This window comes from Amblyomma maculatum, chromosome 2 (assembly GCF_055883805.1).
Source record: "Amblyomma maculatum isolate TAMU_Amacu chromosome 2, ASM5588380v1, whole genome shotgun sequence".
Lineage (NCBI taxonomy): Eukaryota > Metazoa > Arthropoda > Arachnida > Ixodida > Ixodidae > Amblyomma > Amblyomma maculatum.
Window position 1 is genome coordinate 15,725,600 of NC_139345.1, and position 23,375 is coordinate 15,748,974.

General features: G+C 45.2%; 1 protein-coding gene across 2 annotated transcripts in view; it reads left to right on the forward strand.

The window, feature by feature from the left end:
• The window catches only part of LOC146198024 (DNA (cytosine-5)-methyltransferase 1.S-like), a 191,043-nt gene that overhangs the window by 121,897 nt on the left and 45,771 nt on the right, over positions 1 to 23,375 (forward strand). For both annotated transcript variants that reach the window (XM_084593341.1, XM_084593340.1), the window contains 3 exons: positions 3,465 to 3,616; positions 7,367 to 7,498; positions 7,893 to 8,095. In XM_084593341.1, the coding sequence (XP_084449467.1) occupies positions 3,465 to 3,616; positions 7,367 to 7,498; positions 7,893 to 8,095 (487 nt within the window). The remainder of the gene's footprint in view (positions 1 to 3,464; positions 3,617 to 7,366; positions 7,499 to 7,892; positions 8,096 to 23,375) is intronic.

A 23,375-nucleotide genomic window follows, 5' to 3' on the forward strand; every position in this document is an offset into this window, starting at 1 on the left:
AATTGTTGTAAGAACAAGATGGCATGGATGCTTAAGAAAGATATAAAGAATGATAAAATACACCAAGGATGATTTTGAACCATAACTCAGATCTCTATCAAAATACCTTAACCACCATAAGATATTGACTTTTCGTCCTTATTGCCTTTCTCACGAAAAAAATAGACTGAATTTTCAAAAGTGAGTCAATGTATCATTCGTATCGTTAGTACACTGTGCCTCTTCAGCCGCTCCATTTTTCGTTTGATTACTTGTGCAGTTTAACTGTGTTTTTTTTACAGATATTTTTTTAAAGTGTAAAATCGGCATGACCATTACACGATTGTCTGCAAACATGCTGAATGCTTTGGCGAGCTGTTAGGTAATAGCGTCAATGTCCGCATCTATAATAGGTATCAGAGTTTGGCTCTGTATCTTAAAAGATTTTAATTTGTCAGTGTTAGCTGTTCTGTCGTCGTCTCAGCATGCATGAACGCACGCACAGAGCCATCTGGTGCATCAGTTTGTGGCATAATGAGTATACTTCACCCTCGCATGCTCGCTGCATAGCACCGATGCGGACAACTTACGAGTAAGCCTCCAAAGGTGGGAACACTCAAGGAAGCGTTGAGCGAAGAGCAGCTCAATTAGTTCATATTAAGAAATACAAAAGCGAAGGACACGTAAAAAGTTGCGCAAAACAGGCTTTGTGCTTCCTTTTTTTGTTGTCTGCCACAATGCATAGCTCACCATCTGCTAATCAAAAACAGCCCTATGTAGTACAGTTGAGCCTGGCTATAATGACATTGTAAAATATCTGCGATATTTTGTTACGTCCAGGTTTTCGTTATATGCAGTTTTCGCGTGAAAGCCCAAAAGGGCAAAGCAGAATGAAAACCAGATTAAAAATTGATTTTAAGGGAAACCACCTTCAAAGTGGTTACAGTAAATAGGAATTTTTTGAAGTTATAGAAGCGGTGAAATGTTTCGCTACTGTGCTAATAGCGCAGCGCTACTGCAGCGACAGCCTCCACCTGCAGGATGCATCTGTGAAGGAGCAGGGAAATGGGGGTGGTAGAGGAATCAGTCTGGGGGAGAGCACGCACGTTCGCGCCACCACCAAGCGAGGAACTGCCTGCATCTTTACCAAGGATACTATAGTAGAACTGCTGGGGTGGAGGAAGCGTTCGTGAGGTGACGCTGCACGCCGTCATCTTGCCAGAAGCAGAAAATGCACCCGTTTCATTTGGTGTGGTTGGTTCCATCGCTTGATTTTGCACTCATGGATCCAGATCATCAGTGAGAATAGCGGCGTCGTGCATTGCACCAACTCTCCTGCTGTAGTGGTTCAGCGCTGCAGTATATGTTGTATATAAATAAATAATTATGTTAGAGAGCAAATGGAAAGAAAAAAGGTTGAGGGATTAGATTCTATCTGTAAGTACACTGAAACTAATAAAGACAATGCGTGTGCTGCTGTTGCTGTCATCTTGTACTCCTATTGCACCCATCCCTGCACCCAGCATAACGAGGCGAAATATGAGCACTGAAAAAATCAATACAAGAGCACTAGGTCCTTTTTCTTGCCTATATGGCAAGATGGCGGCCTCATGCTCGACCATTCTGCGCTTACGAAGGTATATGCAGTCGCCACTCCAGCAGTTATAACTTCTGTGGTCTTCACGCATGTTCCCGCTCGCCCACCACCCTTGCCCTAGGAAACTGACTCTGCCTCGCATTGCCGGCGCACTGTGCTGTTCCCGCTATTCCGCTACCGACGCACAGGGGGCCCGTGAGCAACTGTGTGGCAGCAATGGTCACACACTGCTTGCCCCACATCATTTTTTCTTTGTTCTGCTATCTTTTTCCCGTTTTTAAACATGAACTTTTGTAGTGCCACATTCCAAAAGAAAAAGCAGCAGCGACTGCTACGTCTGCCACGTAGATGCAGCGTCAGCGCTGCATCAACTGTGGTCACTTGTTGTTATTGTAGACGTACCTCTCACTCCGTTTGTTTTATCATCCTAAAAATTGTGGGATTCTGCCAAACTTCTAGTAATTCAGCACTAGCTAGGGGACAGTCGGTGCTGTGAGTTTATTATATCAATGTCAACCTCCATCACATGTTCGTTACATGGAGTATTCATATACAAGCACTTTCATAGGGGTGGCATTGGGAAATTAAGAAACTTCGTAATATGGAGGAATTGGCTACATGGAGGTAAGTTACATGGAGGTAAGTTACATAGAGGTTTAAGTGTGGTGTTTACTTGTCAGTCGTGACGGTAGCTCAGTAATGTCAGCGTCCTAACCCGTAGCTTCACTTGCTGCCAACACATTCACCTCGTCAGTGCTCAGACATTCTTGATATCCTGCTAGTTGATCCTCCTCAGCTTTAAAAAGCATCGCTTACTCTGTAGAGACTGAGGTCGCTAAAGTACATGCCAGCATTCACCATGAGAGCTTTGTTGTCAAGCTTGAGAACGGGACCTATGGCTGGGGCAAGCGAACTGATGGCTCTGGCGAGCGGCAGCTTTAATTTCGGCTGCTGCAAGTGCCCACCACTGACATTAAGTCAGCAATCATGTAGTTCGAGGTTTTGTTGTGGTTTGCATCATTTTACCCTTCCACATAGATCGGGAAAACAGTTGCAATCATAATCGTAGGAAAAAAAGCCTCTTCAACTTCGAATCGAAATATCCCAGCAATAAATGTGTCTTTTTCTGCTGGACGAGCAACAACAGAGCCACGAAATGCCGAACTATTGGATTTTGCTAAAGTAACATTTGTGATAAAGATTTCGTCACTGTCCCTTTAGACGCTTTTCTTGTTGTTTTAAAAACAGTTCAATCATGCACACTTTGCTCAACTGGTGACAGGAGGCTCTGTCTTTACAATAATTTCCACTTAAAATAAAAACTTGACTCACAGATTTGGATTTGACAGGGAGGGAAAATTTGACCAAATTAAGGCAGCCTTTTTTAATGCACCTAATGGTGATCTGGCTGAAGTGCCACTGAAATTATACTTCGAATTGACTAATGGGCTGAATTTAGTCGGTATGAATCAGCAAGCTTTCACTGTATTTTGGATATTGTCTATTGCTAAATCAAGCCGCTTAAAAGAGTTGGTGCAACAAGTCATGCTCATATCGATTAAATATCCCTTTTCTTTGAGAAGGTCTCCTTTGGTTGTGTTGCAGATATCACCCAAATGCTAGCTGGTGGCATGAATCTAACACTTGACAAGTTGTAGTATATGCCCAGTGACATGTAGTACATGTAATTTAAAAGAAGGTCACTGTGGTTCGAACTTGGTATCTTTTTGTTTTGTTTCTAAATTTTTGCTGAATAGTAGTCAGCAGTGAGTTTTTGCCAAATGCACAAGTGGCAATCGAGTCTCTGTCTGCAGTACTGCTTCTGTTTTTAGGAGAACTGAGGCTGGATATTGAAGCTTGCTTTTGCTTGCATTGCATCATTGAGCAGGCCTATCCTGGGGCCTGGAGGCTGTGGGTGCCAGTGAAACATGCTGGGCTGTGGAGAGCGGCGAAGTGGCATCACGGGCTTTCCAGAGGAATTTCCCAGACGCGACTGTCTACACCCAGGACTTCAATGCATTTCTCAATGACGTCCTGAAGGTTTGAGCAAAACTATTACTGCCTCTCCCGTAATCTATAGCAGGTCTGAGCATGAAATGGGTATTACCGGCGTAGCACATAATTTTGAAATGAGTCTATTGTGAGGCATACAACGGCACAATGCATGGCATGTACACACTCTGTGCGGATGCAGTTGTCTGGCTTTATTGTAGTTATGATTGTGACGAAATTTGTTACGCTAGACACGGCTTTCTTGACCCACCTCCACTGCAGAAACAAGTCTGCATGTCCTTACAGGGAGGATGCCTGGGAGGATGGTGATAAACGTAGACTTATTGTCCAAGCACACAGTGGCGGACAAACTTGAAGGCACCGTTAGGATTAATACATTGAGTCCTGCTGGCCTATTTGTGCATTCATGTTGAAGGTGGCAACATCAAGAAATATATGTGACAAACGTGAAGTGTATCTGCGGCGGGGAAGACACAGCAACAGCATGGTAGCCAGAACAAGAACGCGAGTTTGTTAGAAAGTGTTGCTTATATAGCCCACCAACAATAAAGGGCTTATAAAACACAGAATATGTGTCAGGCCCATGTATGACAGTACACCTTAAAACAAAATCAACATATCTATCTTCTTTATGCCACACCTTTTTATTGTGCAACTCACTCTGCAGTTTTGCACACATCTTCAGTTTTTTGCAACATCTCACCAAGCATCTTTTCACGTAATCCAGAGCTGTTCGTACCAAAGATGATTTGGTTCCTTATCATTGATTTGCTTAGCATTCTAAAATTACACTGTGAGGCTGGCTTCGTTGGGTCACACGGAAATTTTTTGAACGTCTCTCCTTCCACTTGGTCCCTCATGCGAAAGAGGTATCACTCATGCACTTCATTGCTCACCGCTCTAGAGTAGGCATCACACTTTCATATCAAGGTGTTGTAGTCACCCTTGCTCTCATCTGGCTCGAACTTGAAATTGTTGAACATATAGAGTTCGTCACCGGCGATGCTGAGCAGGAGCGCAGCTCTCGACTGCCAACGCTTCTAGGAAGACCTCATATTTTTAGCTAGAAACGCTTCCATGATGCCAAGATGTTCCCTGCCAGACTCAACGGTTCTGACATGATCAGTTTTTCTGGGCTTCATGCGCCGTTAGTGTAGCTAGGCTGCCGTAGCCACTCCTGACACCATATGTTCATGCTGGCAAAGACGAGACAACAGTACAATAGCCATAACAAGATGATCACAGGTTTGTTGAAAAATGTTGTTTATAGAGCACATGAGTGATAACAGGCTATTTGCGCCACAAATATCAGCGACACAGACATAGTGTCATACATGGGCCTGGTGCACGCAGTGCTGATGCGGGGAGTGTGGCAGATAGCAGCGTTGACTACAAGGCATACTGCACTCGAGAACATCTTTTTGCTTTGGTTTGTCTCTTCTATAATGGTGCATTTTAGGTGTCTATGAGAAGGGAGATAATTTTATGCCTTTTCAATTTTGAGAAAAGTTTGTTTATGTTCACCTTAGTGTTGCCACGCATCAGAAGATAGTTTTGTGCCTTTTCAGTTTTACCCCATGCAACCATGGAGTGTGGGTGAAGGAAGACACTTCGTGAAACGTGCCCTGCTCCAGCTGCAGTGTAATTGCCATCAAGAATCCATAGTACTTTGACACTATCAGTGCTTTGAAGGCTACTGTCTTCATGCAAGTAGATTCCCTCCCGGTCAAAAAAAACAATTGGAACTGGTTGGAAATTTCCAACTGGAATCATTTGCACTTTGCAGTGGGGGAGGCTCATGGTGTATAATGAGTCCACTGACACATGCCAATTAGATTTATCGGTTCAGATCCACTGCTTGTGATGGGCCCAGCGGGATATGTACCAATTGGATTCAATGGGTCAGACCTACTACATGGGATGGGTCCAATCGGGCATACCAAAGGGATCCAATGAGACTCACCCACTGCATACTATAGTACTTTAGTGGTAACTACTACTCTAGACAAAGAATAACTGCCGGTCTAGATTTTTACTAGGCATGTGGAAACTATGAGAATTGCAGCTTGTTATAGAAATCACTGCACGTAAGCATACATAACACACAATAAACACTATATACAGTTAGATACTACTAGCATAAGATCAATCCCAGTGAACACAACTTCTACTCCTGCTTATATACTCCACTCAGACACTCATGCTGAGGCTAGTGGCGCTCGTCGATTGATCGCATTTATTGACTGCAGTGATAATGTCGATGAATACGATTTAGTATGTTTGGCTGCTGATAGCCATTATTATAAAAGAATATTCTGTTCTGTCAATTATGCAAATATTCACAAAGATACATTGGGTGCTGTTGGGCTGACCAATTGGGCTCACTATTTGGCGAAGATTTATCCAGCTGGGTTTTCATTTAGAATATGGACAACCAATATTATAGCTACTACTGCTAGGTCTAAATAGAATATCCATTTATAGCTGCTAGGTCTAAATAGAATATCCATTTGGAATGTGTGTTTCATCTGAAACCAATTGGAAGATCCGTTTGGACTGTGCGATTGGTGTGATAATTCTATTTGAAACACATTTATATAGTCCCATTGGGAGCAGCTGGGATTCCAGTAAATTTATATGTTTCTTTTATTTATTTATTTTTTTTTGCCATGGGGGGATTTTGATTGTTTCAACAGTAGGGAGATTGTTTCTTGATAGCTTCATCACCATCAGCCACCACCAACAGTTTCATCATCATCAAATGAACTACATTCACTGCAGAACGAAGGCCTCTCCCATATCAGTCCAATTAACTCTGTCTTGTGCCGCCTGTAAACACCTTACCCTCGCAGCCTTCCAAATCTCATCTACTCAACTGACTGATTTTCTGTCGCTCCTTGCTTGCTTATCTTCTTTTGGAATCCACTCTATTACCATAACGACCATCCTTCGCATTGCATTCAGGTTACATGATTTGCCCATGCCCACTTGTTCTTCGTTTTTGCTCGGATGCTACTGATTCGCGTTTGTTCTCTGGCCCATTATCTCTTAATGTTACAGCTGTCATTTTCATTTTAATGCTCTACATAAGTACAATCACTTCTGCACTTTTCTAGCTAGGTGTGCAAGGCCCAAAATGGTTTAATTGAACATAAACAGTATTTGCCATCTTTTTTGTTTTGCTGGCCTTCAATACTCCACGTCTTTTTCTGTCTGTGTCATGTTTCTCAGCATGATAGCACCCAAATGGGCGTGGGTAGTTTTTCTCATCTTCTGAGAGGATGCTGTGCTTGCCTTGATGCTTGCTCACTGCAAAGTGACACTAGTGGTCCAGGGATTTTTTTTTTTTTTTTTGTACTCAGAAACCAGCTACTGAAACAAGTATAGTTCATCTTTCATCTGAGGGACAGTCCACACATGCTGTGTAATTAACGGATTGATCCATGGCAGAAAGCTTTGCTTCCTTCCAATCAGTCTGCGTATTCCTTGCTGTATCTTGTAGGCAAGGAGGAAGTTTAGGCGGGGCATAATTGCTATAGCTTTTACGTCAGCAGTCAAGAAATGCAAATGGACTTAATTACAGGCAGTGATGGAATCTTCATGCCATATGACACTGTTGGAGGGCTTATGCCATAACACAAAGCATGCAGCAGTGCTAGCCCGCGTGGCAGCACTTAAAGACGTGTGTTGTAGTTCATGTGCATGTTTCAGTGTGCGTTAGTGATATGCACTTCAGAGAGCTAAAGTGGTGTTTGTTCCGGCTTGATTTTTGCACAGGGCAAAGCAAGAAATGCTAAGGGGCAGCAGCTGCCCCAGAAGGGAGATGTGCAGTTCCTCTGTGGTGGTCCCCCGTGTCAAGGTTTCAGCACATTAAATCGTTTTCAATACAGAGACAAATCTATGCTTAAGGTGAGTAATTATTCACGGGATAATGCAATCATGCGACGAGGATGGTAGCAGTTATCATTATGGCAAATTACCTTGTGCAATATTTAGTTCTGTAGAATGCCTGCCTCTGTGGAAAAAAAAAGAAAACAGATAATTCACTTTCAGCATTTGGCATAAATAGATTTGTGTAGCATGCAAAAAAAAAAAAAATGTTTAGATAGCTCACATTAACTTTTTTTTTTTGTTGTGTAGAACAGTATAATCTCAGGGATACAAACCGTGCGAAGCTGCAAACATGTTTGTATCACCATAGCTTCGTAGAATCTTTTAATTGATTGACTAGCATAACTATTTATGTAGCATTTGAACTCTCTCCTGCTGATTTATGGTCTGCATGGTGCCTTTCATGTTGCAGAACTCTCTGGTGTCCACCTATCTCAGCTGCTGCGACTACTATCGGCCACAGCTGTTTTTGCTCGAAAATGTCCAGGGCTTTCTGTACGGCGTGAAAGGCCAAATGCTGTCGCTGACCATGAAGTGCCTGTTAAGGATGGGCTACCAGTGCACCTTTGCTAAGCTGCAGGCTGGAAGCTATGGTGTGCCCCAAAGCCGCCTCAGGTGCGTTGTCATAGCCTTATCACTTACGCTCACAATAAAGTTAAATCTCAGACACTGTTATAAGATACACTCGGTTATAAGAGACATTTGAAAATGGTTTGGTTGGTTTTCCTATGTCTGCCATGTTAGCAACATTGCATACAAGAGACATGGTTACAAGAGACACCCGGTTACTAAGGGCAAGTTTTTCAGGTCCCTGGAGTAAATTTTTCACTATTTAGAAGGGATACAACCCAGGTGTGCTCATGCAATGCAGCTGAAGCGTACCAACTCGTACATGATGGACTTCAGATTTCCTTAGCTGAATTCTGTTCCATATCGGCATCCTTTTTGTTGTACATGTCAGAAACCGAGGAGTGCTTCCCCATGATTGGAAAGTCAAAATGACCCCGATGCCTTTTTCTTTGTGGACAATGCTTCTTGCAGCACTAAAAGCACCAAAAGTTCTCGTGCTCGAAGCCACTAAAGTTATTTTTCACTCCAAACTCCACACCCTACCTTCGACCAACAGACAAAGGCATTATGTACTCTCAAATTGCTGTAAAAAACAAGGTTGGTAGAATGCCTGTTGCTCAACAGGAAGCAAGACTCTACAATAGTAAATGATAAGAAGTTTGCTGTTCAGGTGATTTCAGGTGTCTAGAATGGCCTGAGAAATGAAGAAATGAGAAATCAAAACCGTTTCAGACAAGCAGGCTTTAAATGTGGTGACATCATGTAAGAGGGCTCATATATGGATACTGTGGAAAGCTTCCTTAAAGATGAAGCTTGGGCGAGCATCCAAGAGACTGCTGAGGTACCAGAATCTTTTGAGGAATTCGTATCTGCAGATGTGGATCTTGTGTGCTCCCGAAGAGCTTACAGACTGTGCAATTCTCACGCAAGTAAATGGCACATGTTTCACAGTGGATGACTACGAGGACATTTCAGAGGAAAAGTATCAGCATCTGAGGGCGACAAGCATGCAAGAGTGCTTGCAAAGTGAAGTACTTTACCTCCAGAATTCGGGAAGGAATACACTTTGCACTCACGAAAATACATACTAGTATGAATAACTTCTTTAAGCTTTCCTGAACAACTTCCTGTTAATGCGTGTGAATGCATTTATATGCTGAGGTGCAGTAAACTGATCAATACAGTGCTTTTAGAATTTTTGGTTACAAGAGACTTTGCTTACAAGAGACGTTGTTTTCGGGTCCCTTGAGTGTCTCTTGTAACGAGGTGTTACTAAATAACATGTTTAGCTCTTATCCCTTCCAAACACAGACATATTTTTCTTTCTTTTATTTTTATACTTTTATTAAAGGGAACCCTCTTCAACATCAAAGCGGACCAAATACTGAAGCTGAGCATAATAATAGAGATAATGCACAGCCACCCTCCTGGTCACTACGAAGAAACTGGAGTGAAACACACAAGTAGCAGCCACCCAGAGATCAGGGATCTGGTGAAAAAAAGAAAAAAACAGTAAAATAAGTTAGCTAGCCAGTGCATTTTTCTAGTCCAATAATGTCAGCTTAGTCCATGCTCTCAGTCTTGCTGGCCTCATGCATAGTGCAATAAATCTTCTGTTTGCAATTTTTCTCTCACTGTTATGCCATTTTATGCATTTTTTCACTTAACATATGTACACTTCAAACTCTAGAAGACCGTGAAAATTGTTTACTTTTTCAGAAGTTTGTTTTATTAGGAGTGCTTCTAAAAAGAATGTGTGAGCATTCAGAGTACGTCAAAATACATCTTTAGTAAGAAAAAAATGAATGAAGCGGCATTGTAAGAAAAAAATTACTGCAAATTAAGGGGATAGTTGCTGCATAAAATTTCAGGCGACCTACTTTTGGACATCAGTGAAGGCTCGCATTCCTGAGATGACTAAAATCCTGTTGTTTCTTGCGCAAAGAAAGCGGCAAGCACTTTTTTCCTTTAACTGGGACATCTGGCGGTGGCGGCTGGAACTATTACTCCTCAGAAGCTGTGATGTCACATGTTTCATGCCTGTGTTCCCAACCCGCCCACTGCCCGTCTGCCTGCTAACACGAGCTACAGTAGAATCTCGGTGATACGAACTCGGCTGATACGAAATTCGGTGTGATACGAATTCATAAGATTCCCCGGCCGAATTGCATTGCGTTCAGTGGGCAAAAAATCGGATGTTCCGAACACTTTTTCTTTTCGCTACGGGTGATACGAACTTCGGTATCACGACCGGTCGAGGCCCACGCACACACGCACAGCGAGAAAAGCGTTCGTAGCGGCGCAGCACTGATAGCACGGATCACGCACACGCGCGCGAAAGAAGAAAAAAAAAATACAGCGGGAAAAAACTGGCTTGGCAACCCGCGGCAGCAGCGAAGTTGGCGAAGGAAGGCGGCGATATCTTGCCCCCCCCCCTTCTCCCTCCCACTTATCTTTCTTTCTCTCCCCTCCCCCCGCATTTTTTTATTTTTTTTTTATCTCGTTGTTGCTTCCTGTGCGCACGGCCTTGCGGCCCTCTCCACATTTCTCCGCCGCCCCGCAGGCCACGCTCTTCCGCTTTCCGGAGTCTCCGCTGGGGTTGCCAGATTTGGCTACTTTACGCCAAATTGGCTACTTTCTGAGCCGCCTGGCTACAAAAATTTTGGGTTGGCTACTTGGCTACTTTCTGGCTACTTTGAAAAATTTTCGCCTATTCCAACGAGCCCGTTTGCGCGCTGTTCAGGATGCTCATTTTTATAGATAGACAGATAGCAAATAACGGTAGCGCTGCAATACAACCAACTGTGCATGGTGACGACTGTCCCCACCCTGTTTCAAAGGGGACGCTCTTAACATCCATCCACTAAAACCCCTTGATAATTTGAAAGTAGCGACACTCTCCCCCGCGCTGCCCTTTCCTCCTCAATTCTCCTAGCGCGGGGCGGCTGCGAGCTCTGCGCACGACACGCTTTTTCTACCTGGCGCCCGCCGGCCGGCCGCAGCAGTCAGTGAAGTGCGCGTTTTTGGTCCAGGTCTGCGCTCCAGGATCTAGTACTGCCTCTGACTTTGTCTGTGTTTGTTTTTTTTTGGTTTTTTTTAGCGTGAACTCTGTCACCGCGGTAAAACTTTTTCAAAACGAGAAAACGACCCAAGCTGGTGCTTTGAACTTTAAGATCAGAGAAAGTCAAAGCGGCTGCTTAGTCAATTTCGCTTTCTTTCTTTTTTCGCAAAACGAGAAAACGACCCAGGCTGGTGCTTTGAACTTTAAGATCAGAGAAAGTCAAAGCGGCCGCTTAGTCTATTTCGCTACTTTCAAGCTATCTTGGCTAAGCATAGTATATGTCACGTGATAAACCTTTAGTTTGGATCATTGGTTAATTATACAGTTATTTTGACCGACTACGGGCCAAATTAAATGATATTTAGTAAACCGCACCTGAAACCCAAATTTGCACTGCAGCATCGAGCCATATAACGTTGGAAAGCTTAGGCCAAGTGTAATGACACTGTGGTAGTTAGCGATCCTCATTAATCTGCGTTAAATATTTATTTTGTATAAAACCTAACTTTGAGCTAGACGATCAAGTCATACCGTTGAAAAGCTTAGGATGAATCCAAATGCTCTGAATTAGCGATCCATATTAGCGTTAGTGAGCTATATGCAATCAAAACCATATACCTTTCATATACCGAGTCATAGACCTTTCGAAAGCTTAGGTTGAATGCAAATGAGTTGTGCTAGTTATCGAACCGAATTAATTAGTGCTAATTATTTAACTGCACTTAAAGCCAAATTTTGCATTATAGATGGCCAACAAAGGGCAAGTGTAAACGCATTATGCTAGCTAGCCAAACTTAGATAAACATCACAACAGAGCTAACACACTAACTAGGCTTACCACGAACTGCTTCGAAATGTTTTTCTTTGCCCGTGCATATTTGCGTGCAGTAGATCTTATTTAGCATGCACCCGTTGACAATAAATTAGTCATGAGTGCGTCTTCCGTCCATAGGTTTGTCTCATCAGTGTGAAAGTGGCTTTTGCACTCTAGTTTGTTCACTGAATAAAACAGTTGCGCACTTTCAATGCGATCAAGCAGCGCGGACAACCATTCATTGACCGCAATTCGCCGAACATTATTAGGCACTGGTGTCAAAAAAGCTTACGAATATACTTGGTATGCCTATGAAAGAATTTCTATATCTCTAGGCAAGGTAAACGCCTCTCGATAATGTAATATTATACTTGAGAAACCTAAGGTTCCCGTCCAACGCCTAGTAGTCATGATCAAAAAGAAGTGTGTGTGAACATGTGAACACCCCCTGCACATTGGCCGTATCCTTGATAAACCCAAACCATGATTGAGAAGGTCAACTCAACTATTTACAGCAGGCCTGAACATCACACCTGAGTGGTTGCAGTTTCGTTTCGTCGTGTTCTCCTTTTGTAGCCATTGTTTGAGACGTCCAACTCCACTAACATTTTATACTTACATTTTCGTGGGCATAATTTTATGCATTTTATACTGTTTCTAATCATCACAGAGAAGTTTCTGATAACATGTGTGTTTATCTGGTCAGTTTAGTTTTATGTCTGTTTATATAATATTGCTGTGTTACGCAGCCAGTTCTTTTTTTTTTTTTTTTCGGAAAACTTTTCTATGTGATTTAGTTGCTATAAGACGCAACTGGCATTTGTTTCTTCACGAGCGTTGGAATAAAACGACTATTAAACGAATGTTTTTGGTTGTCTTATTGCAGTGGGCGCTCTATTTACTGCCCCATGCATGGCCCCATGGCTCCTTTTTGGCTACTTTTTATTGCTCTTCCTCTGGTTGGCTACTTTCTTGCTACTTTTCCCATTTTTGTGCCGACTTTTCGTTTTTTGGACTTGGCAACCCTGTGACCGCTGCAGCGGCAACACGTTGCTTCGTTTTCTCATTTGTTGAGGCTGACAACGCGTTGATAGCGCATCGTTTTGTGATCATCTCGGCAACGCGGAAAGGTACATCATACTGCAATGTCACGGAAGAGAAAGGCGCTGACCTTTAAAGACAAATTGGAAATTTTAAATAAGGTGGACAAAGAGCCCAAGAAAAGGCGCACTGACATGGCCAAGGAGCTAGGCCTGCCGCTGTCAACGTTGTCAACGATCGTTGGTCAGCACGACCAAATTATGCAGAATGTGCAGCACTTCGCGATGAATTCTAAAGAAGTCAAAACTGCCCACCATGTGAAGTTGGAAGAGGTTCTTCTAACGTGGTTCAGAGAGGTCACGGCGGCCGGCGTCAACATCGACGGAAAAGTGCTTCGTGAGAAGGCAGCGGACATCGCACTCACACTTGGAATTGATGACTTTCAGGCCTCCGGTGGATGGATTCACCGGTTCAAGGTGCGTCATAATCTTTCCTACAAGACCGTTCGTGGCCACGAAGGAAAAAAAGTTGACGCCTCCGCCGTGGAAGACTGGATGACAACCACACTGCCATCTTACATAGTGGGATATGAGGCACGTGATGTTTTTAATGTAGATGAAGCAGGGCTGTTTTACAATCTCCAGCCCGAAAAAAGTTTGTGCTTTAAAGGCGATGCCTGCCGGGGCGAACAAAAGAGCAAACAGCGTATCACAGTTTTGTTTTGTTGCAACGCCGACGGATCGGAAAAGATGCCACTGACAGTCATTGGCAAATATCAAAAGCCCCGATGCTTTAAGGCAGTCGGTCGATTGCCCTGCGTCTACAAGGCGAACAAAAAAGCATGGATGACGTCTTCTTTGTTTATGGAATTCGTCACGTACCTCGACCGCAAGATGTCTTGCCACAACAGAAAAATAGTTTTGCTGCTGGACCAGTGCACCGCCCATCCAAAACAAATGACACTACAGAGTGTTAAGGTGGTGTTCCTGCCCCCGAACGCAACAAGTCATTTGCAACCACTGGATGCTGGGATTATAAGCAATGTTAAGCACCATTTCAAAGCTGTGTTGGTGCGCTGCCTCGTGAAGATTGAAAGGAAGGACGCGAATCTCCAGATCACTCTTCTGGACGCTGTGCATTTTCTTGCAATTGCCTGGGATCGCGTCCTTCCTACGACCATTACCAATTGTTTCGTGAAGTGTGGGGTTTTCAAATCCGCTGTGGCTACTGCCTCGCAAGTGCCAGACCCGATTTCCATCGATGTCTGGAATCAACTTGACATCGACTGTTGCGTCGACGATTTCATCACCGCGGACGATGACCTCGCCACCTGTGGTCTCCGCTCAGTTGAAGATATTGCGGAGGAAGCGTCATCACAGCCTGGCATTCCATGCAGTGACGAAGATGACGACGACCAAAGCGTTGATGACCCACCGCCGACGGCAGCAGAAACGTTGCACGCCATCGATGTTCTGCGGCGCGCCGTGACCTCCGAGTCTGTGCGGGAGAAGACAGCGGCCCAATTTTTCAGTTTTCAAAACTCTCTGTTATCAGATCTCGCGGAAAAGAAGGTGCAGAAGGATATACGCGATTTCTTTCAACGAAAATAAATATTTCGTACCTGTTGGAAGGCTTGAAAACGGATTTTGCTCGTTTTTTGGTGATACGAGATTTCGGGTGATACGAACATTTTCGTCTCCCTTTGAATTTCGTATCACCGAGATTCTACTGTACCATTAGCTACCATGGTATGCCCACCAGGACCTTGCTGCCAGCCTCAGTGCGGATGCAAAGATCGACAGCACCAGCGGGAATGGCGATTCCTCCCAAGCCTTGCAGTGGAGACGAGGTCTGTTGACTCGGACTGGTGCATGACGCTGTAGCAAGACCGTTTGCTGAGCGCTGGTGTCAACCAGTGCGGTCAACTCCCTAATGTCATCAACATGCACCGGCAGGAGAGGAAGAGGATGGTTTTGGAAATGTATGCGCAGGCGGGCAGCATGAGGACAATCCTTGTACATGTAGCCAAGTCGACTGCATGAAAAGCGACCACAGTGCTGGATCCCGGCGGCAGCAAGGATCCCGCGACGACTGGTGGTGTCATGCAAGGCGGCCGCCTGGTGAACAAAGATGGAAAGGCTGTCGGTGTCCACTGTGGACATAATCGATGCATGGGTGGCATTGTGAAGCCTGTTGACTATGTACTGCTTAGCAGCGGACGCGGGCCGCTCAATATTGCAGGCCTGAGGAAGACTGACCTTTTCGTAAATGTTAGGGCGACATCTTCATCTGGAGCGTGGCGCCGCAATCTCATCGTCGTGAATTTGACATGCGCACTGGCCAGGGGTGTAAAGGTGGCAAGGGTGGCAGTGGTCCAGGCCGATCAAGTGGTGTCAGGTGCCAGGCGCGGGCGGCACCATGGAGATGGTCTTCAGTGTGGTGGCAGGAGACCAGGCGGAACGCTGGGCAGCAGCGTCGACAACTAAAATCCACTCTTAGGCGTCATCAGAAAGACCACTGAACTACAGAAGCTGTACTAGCGGTACTGGGCATCCGGAGGACAGTGAAGCGTGGCCAAGCACTGTGGTGAAAGAGGCGGATAACTCCCGGAGGGTGTGGAGAGGGCTTCGGGAAGGAGGGCCAGGACTGAATTCGTTGAGGAGGAGTGAACACCGTTCTCGGACAGGATAGTGGTCTTGGATGCCGAGTGAGCCGGCCATGTGACAGCTTGGCCGTTTCGAAGGAGAAATGGGTTGGGGAGGTCTGGCCCGACGTTAGTCGACTGCACCATTGTAAAGGACTGAACAAGCAGAGACACGGGCGTTCCTTGGAACGTCCTGCTTTATTCTGTCTTCATCATCTTCTCCTGCTCCGAAGAAAGCTCGGGAAATGCAAAAAATATCACATGACTGAAGCATTCGTGTGCTACGACTGTGCTGCTTCCAGTTGTGGTTTGAGTGAATGGAATAACTGCAGCCGTGGCTCCACGGACCCGTTGCAGCAACAGGCCGATGACTGTTGGGGTTTCTTCATTTGCGTTAGCCAGTCAACACACATGATGGTGCAAGTAGCAGTGAGCATGTCGAGGACTTATATAATTTTTTGATCTCAAAAGATAACTTAGATTCTCCCATGGCTCTCATCAAGCACTGTCGCACATTCGAAGCTTTAAAGCTGCGTCGCATAACTCCGAAGTTTGGCCATTTGCCTAATGTGACCACTGTTGCAAGTGCGGATGCTCACGAGCATTCTCATGAGCTACCGAATTTAGCTGACATGATTCGCCACATCATCCATGATGAAGTCTCTCGCCATCAAGAAGTTGTGAGCCGCAATGCAATCTCCTGCAACAGCTGCTTCCTACAGGCAGCTCCAATCCAGCACTTCACTTCTTGGGGTACTACCGCTCACACTCGTCCTGCTTGTGAACCCTGGAATGGCTCCTATGGCTCCGCTCTACTCCCTCGTTCCAACCACAGCGCGTCACTCCCTCCTCAACGATACCAGCGGCTGGACTTTGCTGATCGCTTCGATCTTGCTTCCGAGGACTATTATTTGGACCATGCTCGCGAACCGCCAGTATGTTATTGCTGTAGTATGCTCTGCCACATATCCAGATTCTGCTGCCGATGAAGCCAGGTTTCACGCTACCAGCGCCAATGGTCGAACCGTCGATATAATGCGTGTCCAGAAGTCTGTGACCCGACCTTTCTACCCTCTTCAGGCTCCTACCACTACGCACCACCACGAAATTACTCTCCAGCTTCTGACCACAGCCTGACTCCCCCTGCTCGCCTCTCCCAATGTTCGTCCTCTCCCCGCTGCCTTTCACCATCACCGTGAAACTAGTGTGTGCTGCCGATGGAGGTGCGGTCACTAGGTCATCGATACTACCAATTCCTCTACCTGTCGTTATGCTAAAGGACCGCCTGGAAGTGTTAGTGGACGGTGTTTGTGTTATGGCCTTTGTGGATATGGGTGCTACAGTTTCCGTGATGAGCTTGGGTTTTAAGAGTCGCCTCGGCCGTAAAATTATGTTTGGTTGGGACAGAACTGTCTTATTTCGTGGTGTATGGGGGAGAATCATTGATTTCACTTAGTATTTGTTATGTAAATGTAGCGATTGCTGGCCATGTGCTTAGAACTAAATTTACTGTGCTTTCTCGCTCTATGCATGACGTTATTCTAGGTGTTGACTTTTACAGTGGCGAATATATCAATAAGCCCTAGCCTTCGATTGGCCCTCATAGAAGAATCGCCGCCGAGTCCCCAAGCATTTTCTTTCTTGGAAGGTACCGTTGTTTCGGCTATGTCTTCCATCTTCATACCACTTGTGTCCTCTGGAGCGGTTCCCAATGCTTTCGACGTTCTGGTGGAACCCGCTTCTCTTGCCGGCGTGAAAAAGAATGTGTTGGTGCCCCGCAGCATCGTTTGAGTGAAGGGGGCCATGCCACGGTTTGGACTGTCAACCATTCCAACAAACCTTCCGCGTGGTTTGAAACTCGCCGACTTTGAAGAATGCCTTTTTATGCACATCGCTGCATTCGCTGACGGTCTTGCTTGTTGCTCGTTCAGCTAGACAGCCTGATCTTACTGATTCCCAGTTCCACTCCATGATAAACGAATCGTTACCCACCAACGACCGCCAGATATTGATGGAAGTTCTTAGGAAACATGTGGATGTGTTCGACTTTGCTCGAGATCAGCAACAACCAATTCCACCTTCCCACATTCATCACATGATTGACACTGGGTCTGCATACCCGGTTAGACAGACGGCATACCGTGTCTCACCTTCAGAACGTAAAATAATTGATCAACAGGTCTGTGATATAATGCAACAGGGAATTATTCAGGAATCATCTAGCCCACGGGCCGCCTCTGTGATCCTCGTGAAGAAGAAAGATGGCACATGGCGATTTTGTGTCGACTATTGCCACCTCAATACTGTCACAAAGAAGAATGTTTACCCATGCCCACGCATTGATAATGCCGTTGACTGCCTCCATTCAGCTTCTTACTTTTCTTCTGTTGATTTATGGTCCGGATACTGGCAGATCCCGATGCATCTGAAAGAGAAAGAGAAGACTGCGTTCGTGACTCCAGATGGGTTATATGAATTTAATGTGATGCGTTTCGGGTTATGCAATGCTCCGGCTACCTTTGAAAGATTTATGGGCACCCTGAGTGATTTTCGGGAGGACCTTCGCCGAGCATAACAGCCGTTTAGCTGCTGTCCTTAACTGCATAGAGAAAGCCGGTCTCGTGCTGAACTCTAAGAAGTGCCGCTTCAGTGAACGCCACATCGTTGTGCTTGGGCATCTGATTGATAAAGATGGTGTTAGGCCCGAGCCACGAAAGATTGAAGCCGTCAGCTGCGTCAAAGAGACAAAGTCTGTGAAAGAACTCAGGAGCTTCTTGGGACTTTGCTCTTATTTTCGGCGCTTAATCTCCAAGTTTGCTGACACAGCCTACCCATTCACATGCCTCTTGCAGAAAAATATTTCTTTCAAATGGACTCTCGAATGTGATTCTGTGTTTCGCCAGCTCAAGCTTCTATTTGCCTCGTGGTCCATACTATGTCATTTCAGCTCGACAGCTTCCACTTAACTCTACACTGACGCCAGTGGCATCGGCGTAGGTGTTGTGCTCATACAGCGTCATGGCGGTAATCAACACGTTACTTATGCAAGTTGCACCCTCAGTAAGTCTGAATGCAGTTATAGAGAACCCAAGCTCAAGTTTCGTTGTGCGACGGCAGCGCCACACTCCTCGCGTGGTGGCGAAATGTGAAACGACGGCACGTCGCCGGAACTGACGCTCCGCTAGCCTCCTGTGCATGCCCGGCGATCGAGTTGCGCCTCGCTGATGCAAAACGGAGGTACTAAGTGGTGTCGTGCCGTGGGCAGCAACAACAACTGGCGAAGCGCTAAACTACGAGACCACGAGGGAAACTGCAGATTCCTTTGTAAGCTCTTCCGCATGACCTCTTTTCCAACCGAATGGCCTCGTTCTGAGAAGTCTCGCATCCTTTGTGAAAACGAAAAGAGCCAATTCCCCCTTTCTCCGTAAACTCAGAAATGTTGACAGTTGACAAAGACGACTTGGAATACTATGCCTAGAAATGGAGGGGAAGGGAGGATTATCCTGCATCTCGCTCCCCATATGTCTTGTTTTGCCGATTTTCAGCGCTCTCTCCCTGCCTTGCGAGTGCTCTGAAACAAACCAAATCAACAGATGTCCAGCATGTGACATCCACGATCGACTCTCATGTGGGAATGGGCCCCTGCCTTTTCATTTTAAAACGATCAAGAAAATATCGAGGAACGAGGCATTTTTGTTGGAAAACATGCTTTGCTGCGGCGCTTTTACAGATTTCCGCATTGGCCAATAAATAAAATGTCAGAAGCGCAATACAAAAGCGCACCTAGCTATCTCTCGATTGACACTACTCGCACAGAGCACCACTCGCGTCACATGTTTCGTGAGTGCAAATCAAACATTAGCATAAATGAATCACAACTATTTAATAAGAGCCGAAATAGAACGAAGTACAAGCTTGTATTTCACCTGCCTTCCGAGCCAGCGAGCCTGTTATATCGCCTGCAGTGCATGTAGCATGCGTGTGCTTAAATAATTTAGTTTCTCTTCCTTAATTAATTTTCCTCCATGGAAATAAACGGCAGGTTGCCCAAGAATCGAGGCGGAATGCAGGCGGTATGTCGCGCTGCGCCTGCAGGGATGCGTCGGGGCGCGTGCAGTGCGAGAGAAAGCACGCGGCGCATGCTGCGAAGGTAGCCAGCTGAGCCGGCGGCATCCCAGTTTGTGCTTTTCTGTCACAGATGGCGCTGCTCATCAGAAGCCACAGCGCCGCCCAGCGATGCTTTGGGAGCCTATACCGTGGCTGAGCAAGAGTTCCTTGCCGTCGTTTTTTGTGTACAGTGGTTTCGCTCGTACCTTTATGGACGTGCTTTTACAGTCATCACTGATCATCATCCGCTTTGCGGGCTGATGAATCTGCACGACCCTTGCGGTCAGTTGGCCCGCTGGGCATTACGCCTTGAGGAGTTCAAGTTTACAGTGTCGTACAAAACTGGTCGCCAACACGCCGACGCTGACTGCCTCTTGCAGCTGCCTCTCGCAACTACCCTTTGTGATGACAACTTTGACGACTATCTTGCTGCTGTTTCTGTCCTATTTCTGGATCTTGTCACATTCCAGTGAGAACAATGAAAAGATCAAGACTTGATCCTACTTTTTGAAAAAACTCATGATCCGGCATCTGAAAATCCTTGCTGCATTCGCATGATTTGCTCTATCAGAAAAATTACTCGTCTGGCGGTGCGCGCTTTCTCCTCGTCGGTCCGGCTAGCCTCGACTCCTCTCTTCTACATGCAATGCACGATGACGTTACAGCTGGACACTAGGGGTTTGCCAGGACCCTTACCCACATTAAGGAACGTTCCTACCGGCCAACTATGCGTTGAACGACTCAGCGCTATGTGATCTCCTGTGTGCTGTGCCAGCAATTCAAGCTTCCCATGACTCCTTCGCCAGGCTGCTTATATCCGGTGACACCACCGACCACACCATACGAGCAAGTGGGTGTTAACCTCATAGGCCCGTTTCCCCACTCGTCTAAAGATAATCGCTGGGTCATTGTATGCGTTGATCATCTCTCGCGTTACTGTAAAACTGCCGCCATCCCTTCCGCCACCATCGCTGACATCTCTTTCTTTCTTCTTCACGATGTCGTTCTCCGTCATGGGCCTCCTCGTGTCATTATCAGCCACAGTGGCCGGCAGTTTACAGCAGATGTTGTGGAACAGCTTCTGCGGTTTTGTACTTGCCAACTGCTTCACTCTACACCATACCAACCTCAGAGAAATAGCCTCGTTGAATGTACAAACTGGACATCGACTAACATGCTTGCGATGTAAGTCGACTCTCAGCACAAGAACTGGGATGACGTGCTTCCTTCCTTTTATTACATATGCCTATAACACCTTGAACAATGAAGCAACTGTTTATAGTCCATTTTTTCTTCTCTATGCTCGTCCGCCTCGACATTCTTTCGACACCATTTTGCCGTTCTCTCTCAACACCGAGCCTTCTGTTTCGAGCACTCTTTGCCGTGCTGAAGAGGCTCGTCGGCTAGCTAGATTACGCACTCTGGCCTCGCGGGACCACTCTAAGCAGCGCTACGATTGTCGTCATCAGGATGTATGCTACCTTCCTGGTGACTTAGTATGGCTCTGGACGCCTCTCCGCAAGCGTGGTTTGTCCCAGAAGCTGTTGTCGCACTATAAGGGCCCATTTATGGTGCTCATGCGTATCAGTGACTTGAATTACGTGGTGTCTCGTCACTGTTCCAAAGGCCGCCTCTCTTGGAAAACACAAGTTGTTCATGTCGCAAGAATGAAGCGCTGCCACTCTCGGAACTCTGACTGACAACCCCGGGGTCTTCGCCTGTGAAAGGGAAAATGTTAGGCAGCGCTGAAGAGAGAAAAGAGAAAGTGTGAGGATGAAGAAGCTCACACCAGGCTAAGGTGATAAACCTTAACAATATATATATATATATATATATATATATATATATATATATATACACACAGACTAAAGATTCATACAAGTGTATAAGGGGATCCTCATTCCTCAAGCCAATGTTTCGACAAGAGAACATGTCTTCACCTGGGCACCCAGATGAAGACAGATTTTCTTGTTGAAATGATGGCTTGTGGACTGGAGCTTCCCCTAACACTCTTCTTCAGTCGTCTTTGATATTGTCCAGCCATCTTCTTAACCTCGTTCTGCCGTAATCCTGAGCATGGTATTAATAGTGGCTCAAACATCAGAGAGAAATCAGTTCATGGCTTGCTTCACACATCATTTTATACTAACGGGAGAAAACATTTTTCTCCTTCTTGGGTTTTAGAAAATATATTATTCATTCATATTAAAGCTTACTGTGAAAGTGCCAAAACAACAAAAATAATGTTCTCACAACCGCTGACAGGCACAAAAAATTGCAACCTGCTTCATATTCATGCACTCCTTATACATTCTAGTGTGGAGGGGACCCTTCTTAAATACTGGTGGTGGGCCTCAGACCGCCCCGAGAACAACCATGACTTTAAGCGCTGCTCATGATCACCTGTACCTAAACTCTACGAAGTGCAAGAAGCTTTTGCAAAGAGGGAACCTCAACTACACGAAAATCACGTGTGACCTGTAAAAACAATGGGGGTACGTTGGCCTGCATGTTCCCTGTGAAATGTATTTGCACGCCTTAGTTTTCGTTATATACTTTGTATTGTACTTTACTTTTAGTTTCCAATTTTTCCTTGTTTTCCAATGCGTGACAAGATTTTCATCCACTGTTCGTCGCCTGTTTACCTTTTTTTCTGTTATTGCTTTCATAACCACTGTAGATGTATTATCATACTGTTATTTAGTCCCTCTATGTAGGCATTATGCGCACTATAAACCACGTTTTGTTGTTGCTTTAGTTGGGATTGCCCACCCCTCATGTAATGCCCCTTCGGGGGTCTTTGAGGTTACAAAAATAAAATAAGAAAGGGCTACTACAGGAGTATCGTCATTATTTCAAGTATTTGTATTTAAATTTAAATAATCTCAGATGGAAAATCATCTTTAAATGCGACTTATTTTGAATTTGAAGTACATAACTAAACTTCCCGTAGACAGCAGGTATGCTTACTTTAACTAGCTTAAAAATAAATGCTTTGTTTACTGAAGTTCTTGTGCCAGCTTGCGGATGTAAGGAACAGTGAGCAGAGGTCTCTATAATCAAAAGGTAACATTGACAGTGCTATCAGCATAGCAACAATGGCAATTTTTTAACAGGACGCCCATCTTGATGCAGTGGCTGATTTTTGGTGGATGAAGCGATGAATGATTGGTTCCTTTAAGTTCTCAATTTCAGAAAAAGTCGTCCAATGCATATCAGTGTAGATTTTAATATGCACAGCTATCACTTTGCTGGGCATGCATGCTTGGCGAAATGTCCATTTTTGCCAGCTCATTGTACTCTTCATTGGTTGATCAGGTGGCAGAAACGCAGCCATATGATGCATAGTTCTTAATCATCTCGATATCTAAAAAATCGACATTCGCACTGCCACTTCTACATTTTGATTCCTAGCATCTTTTCGTACTGTCAGCTTGGAGATGTCCAACTCTGCTAGCTCACTGTAATCTTGGTTGGTCGGTCAGGTGGCAGAATCGCAGCCATATGATACCTAGTCCCTGACCATCTCAATATCTGAATAATTGACGTTAGCACTGCCACTTCTACAATTTTAATTCTTAGTATCTTTTCGTGCTGCCACCTCAGAACGCACAACTGCAACAGCTGAAGTGATGTACCCCGGTACAGCGAGAACAAG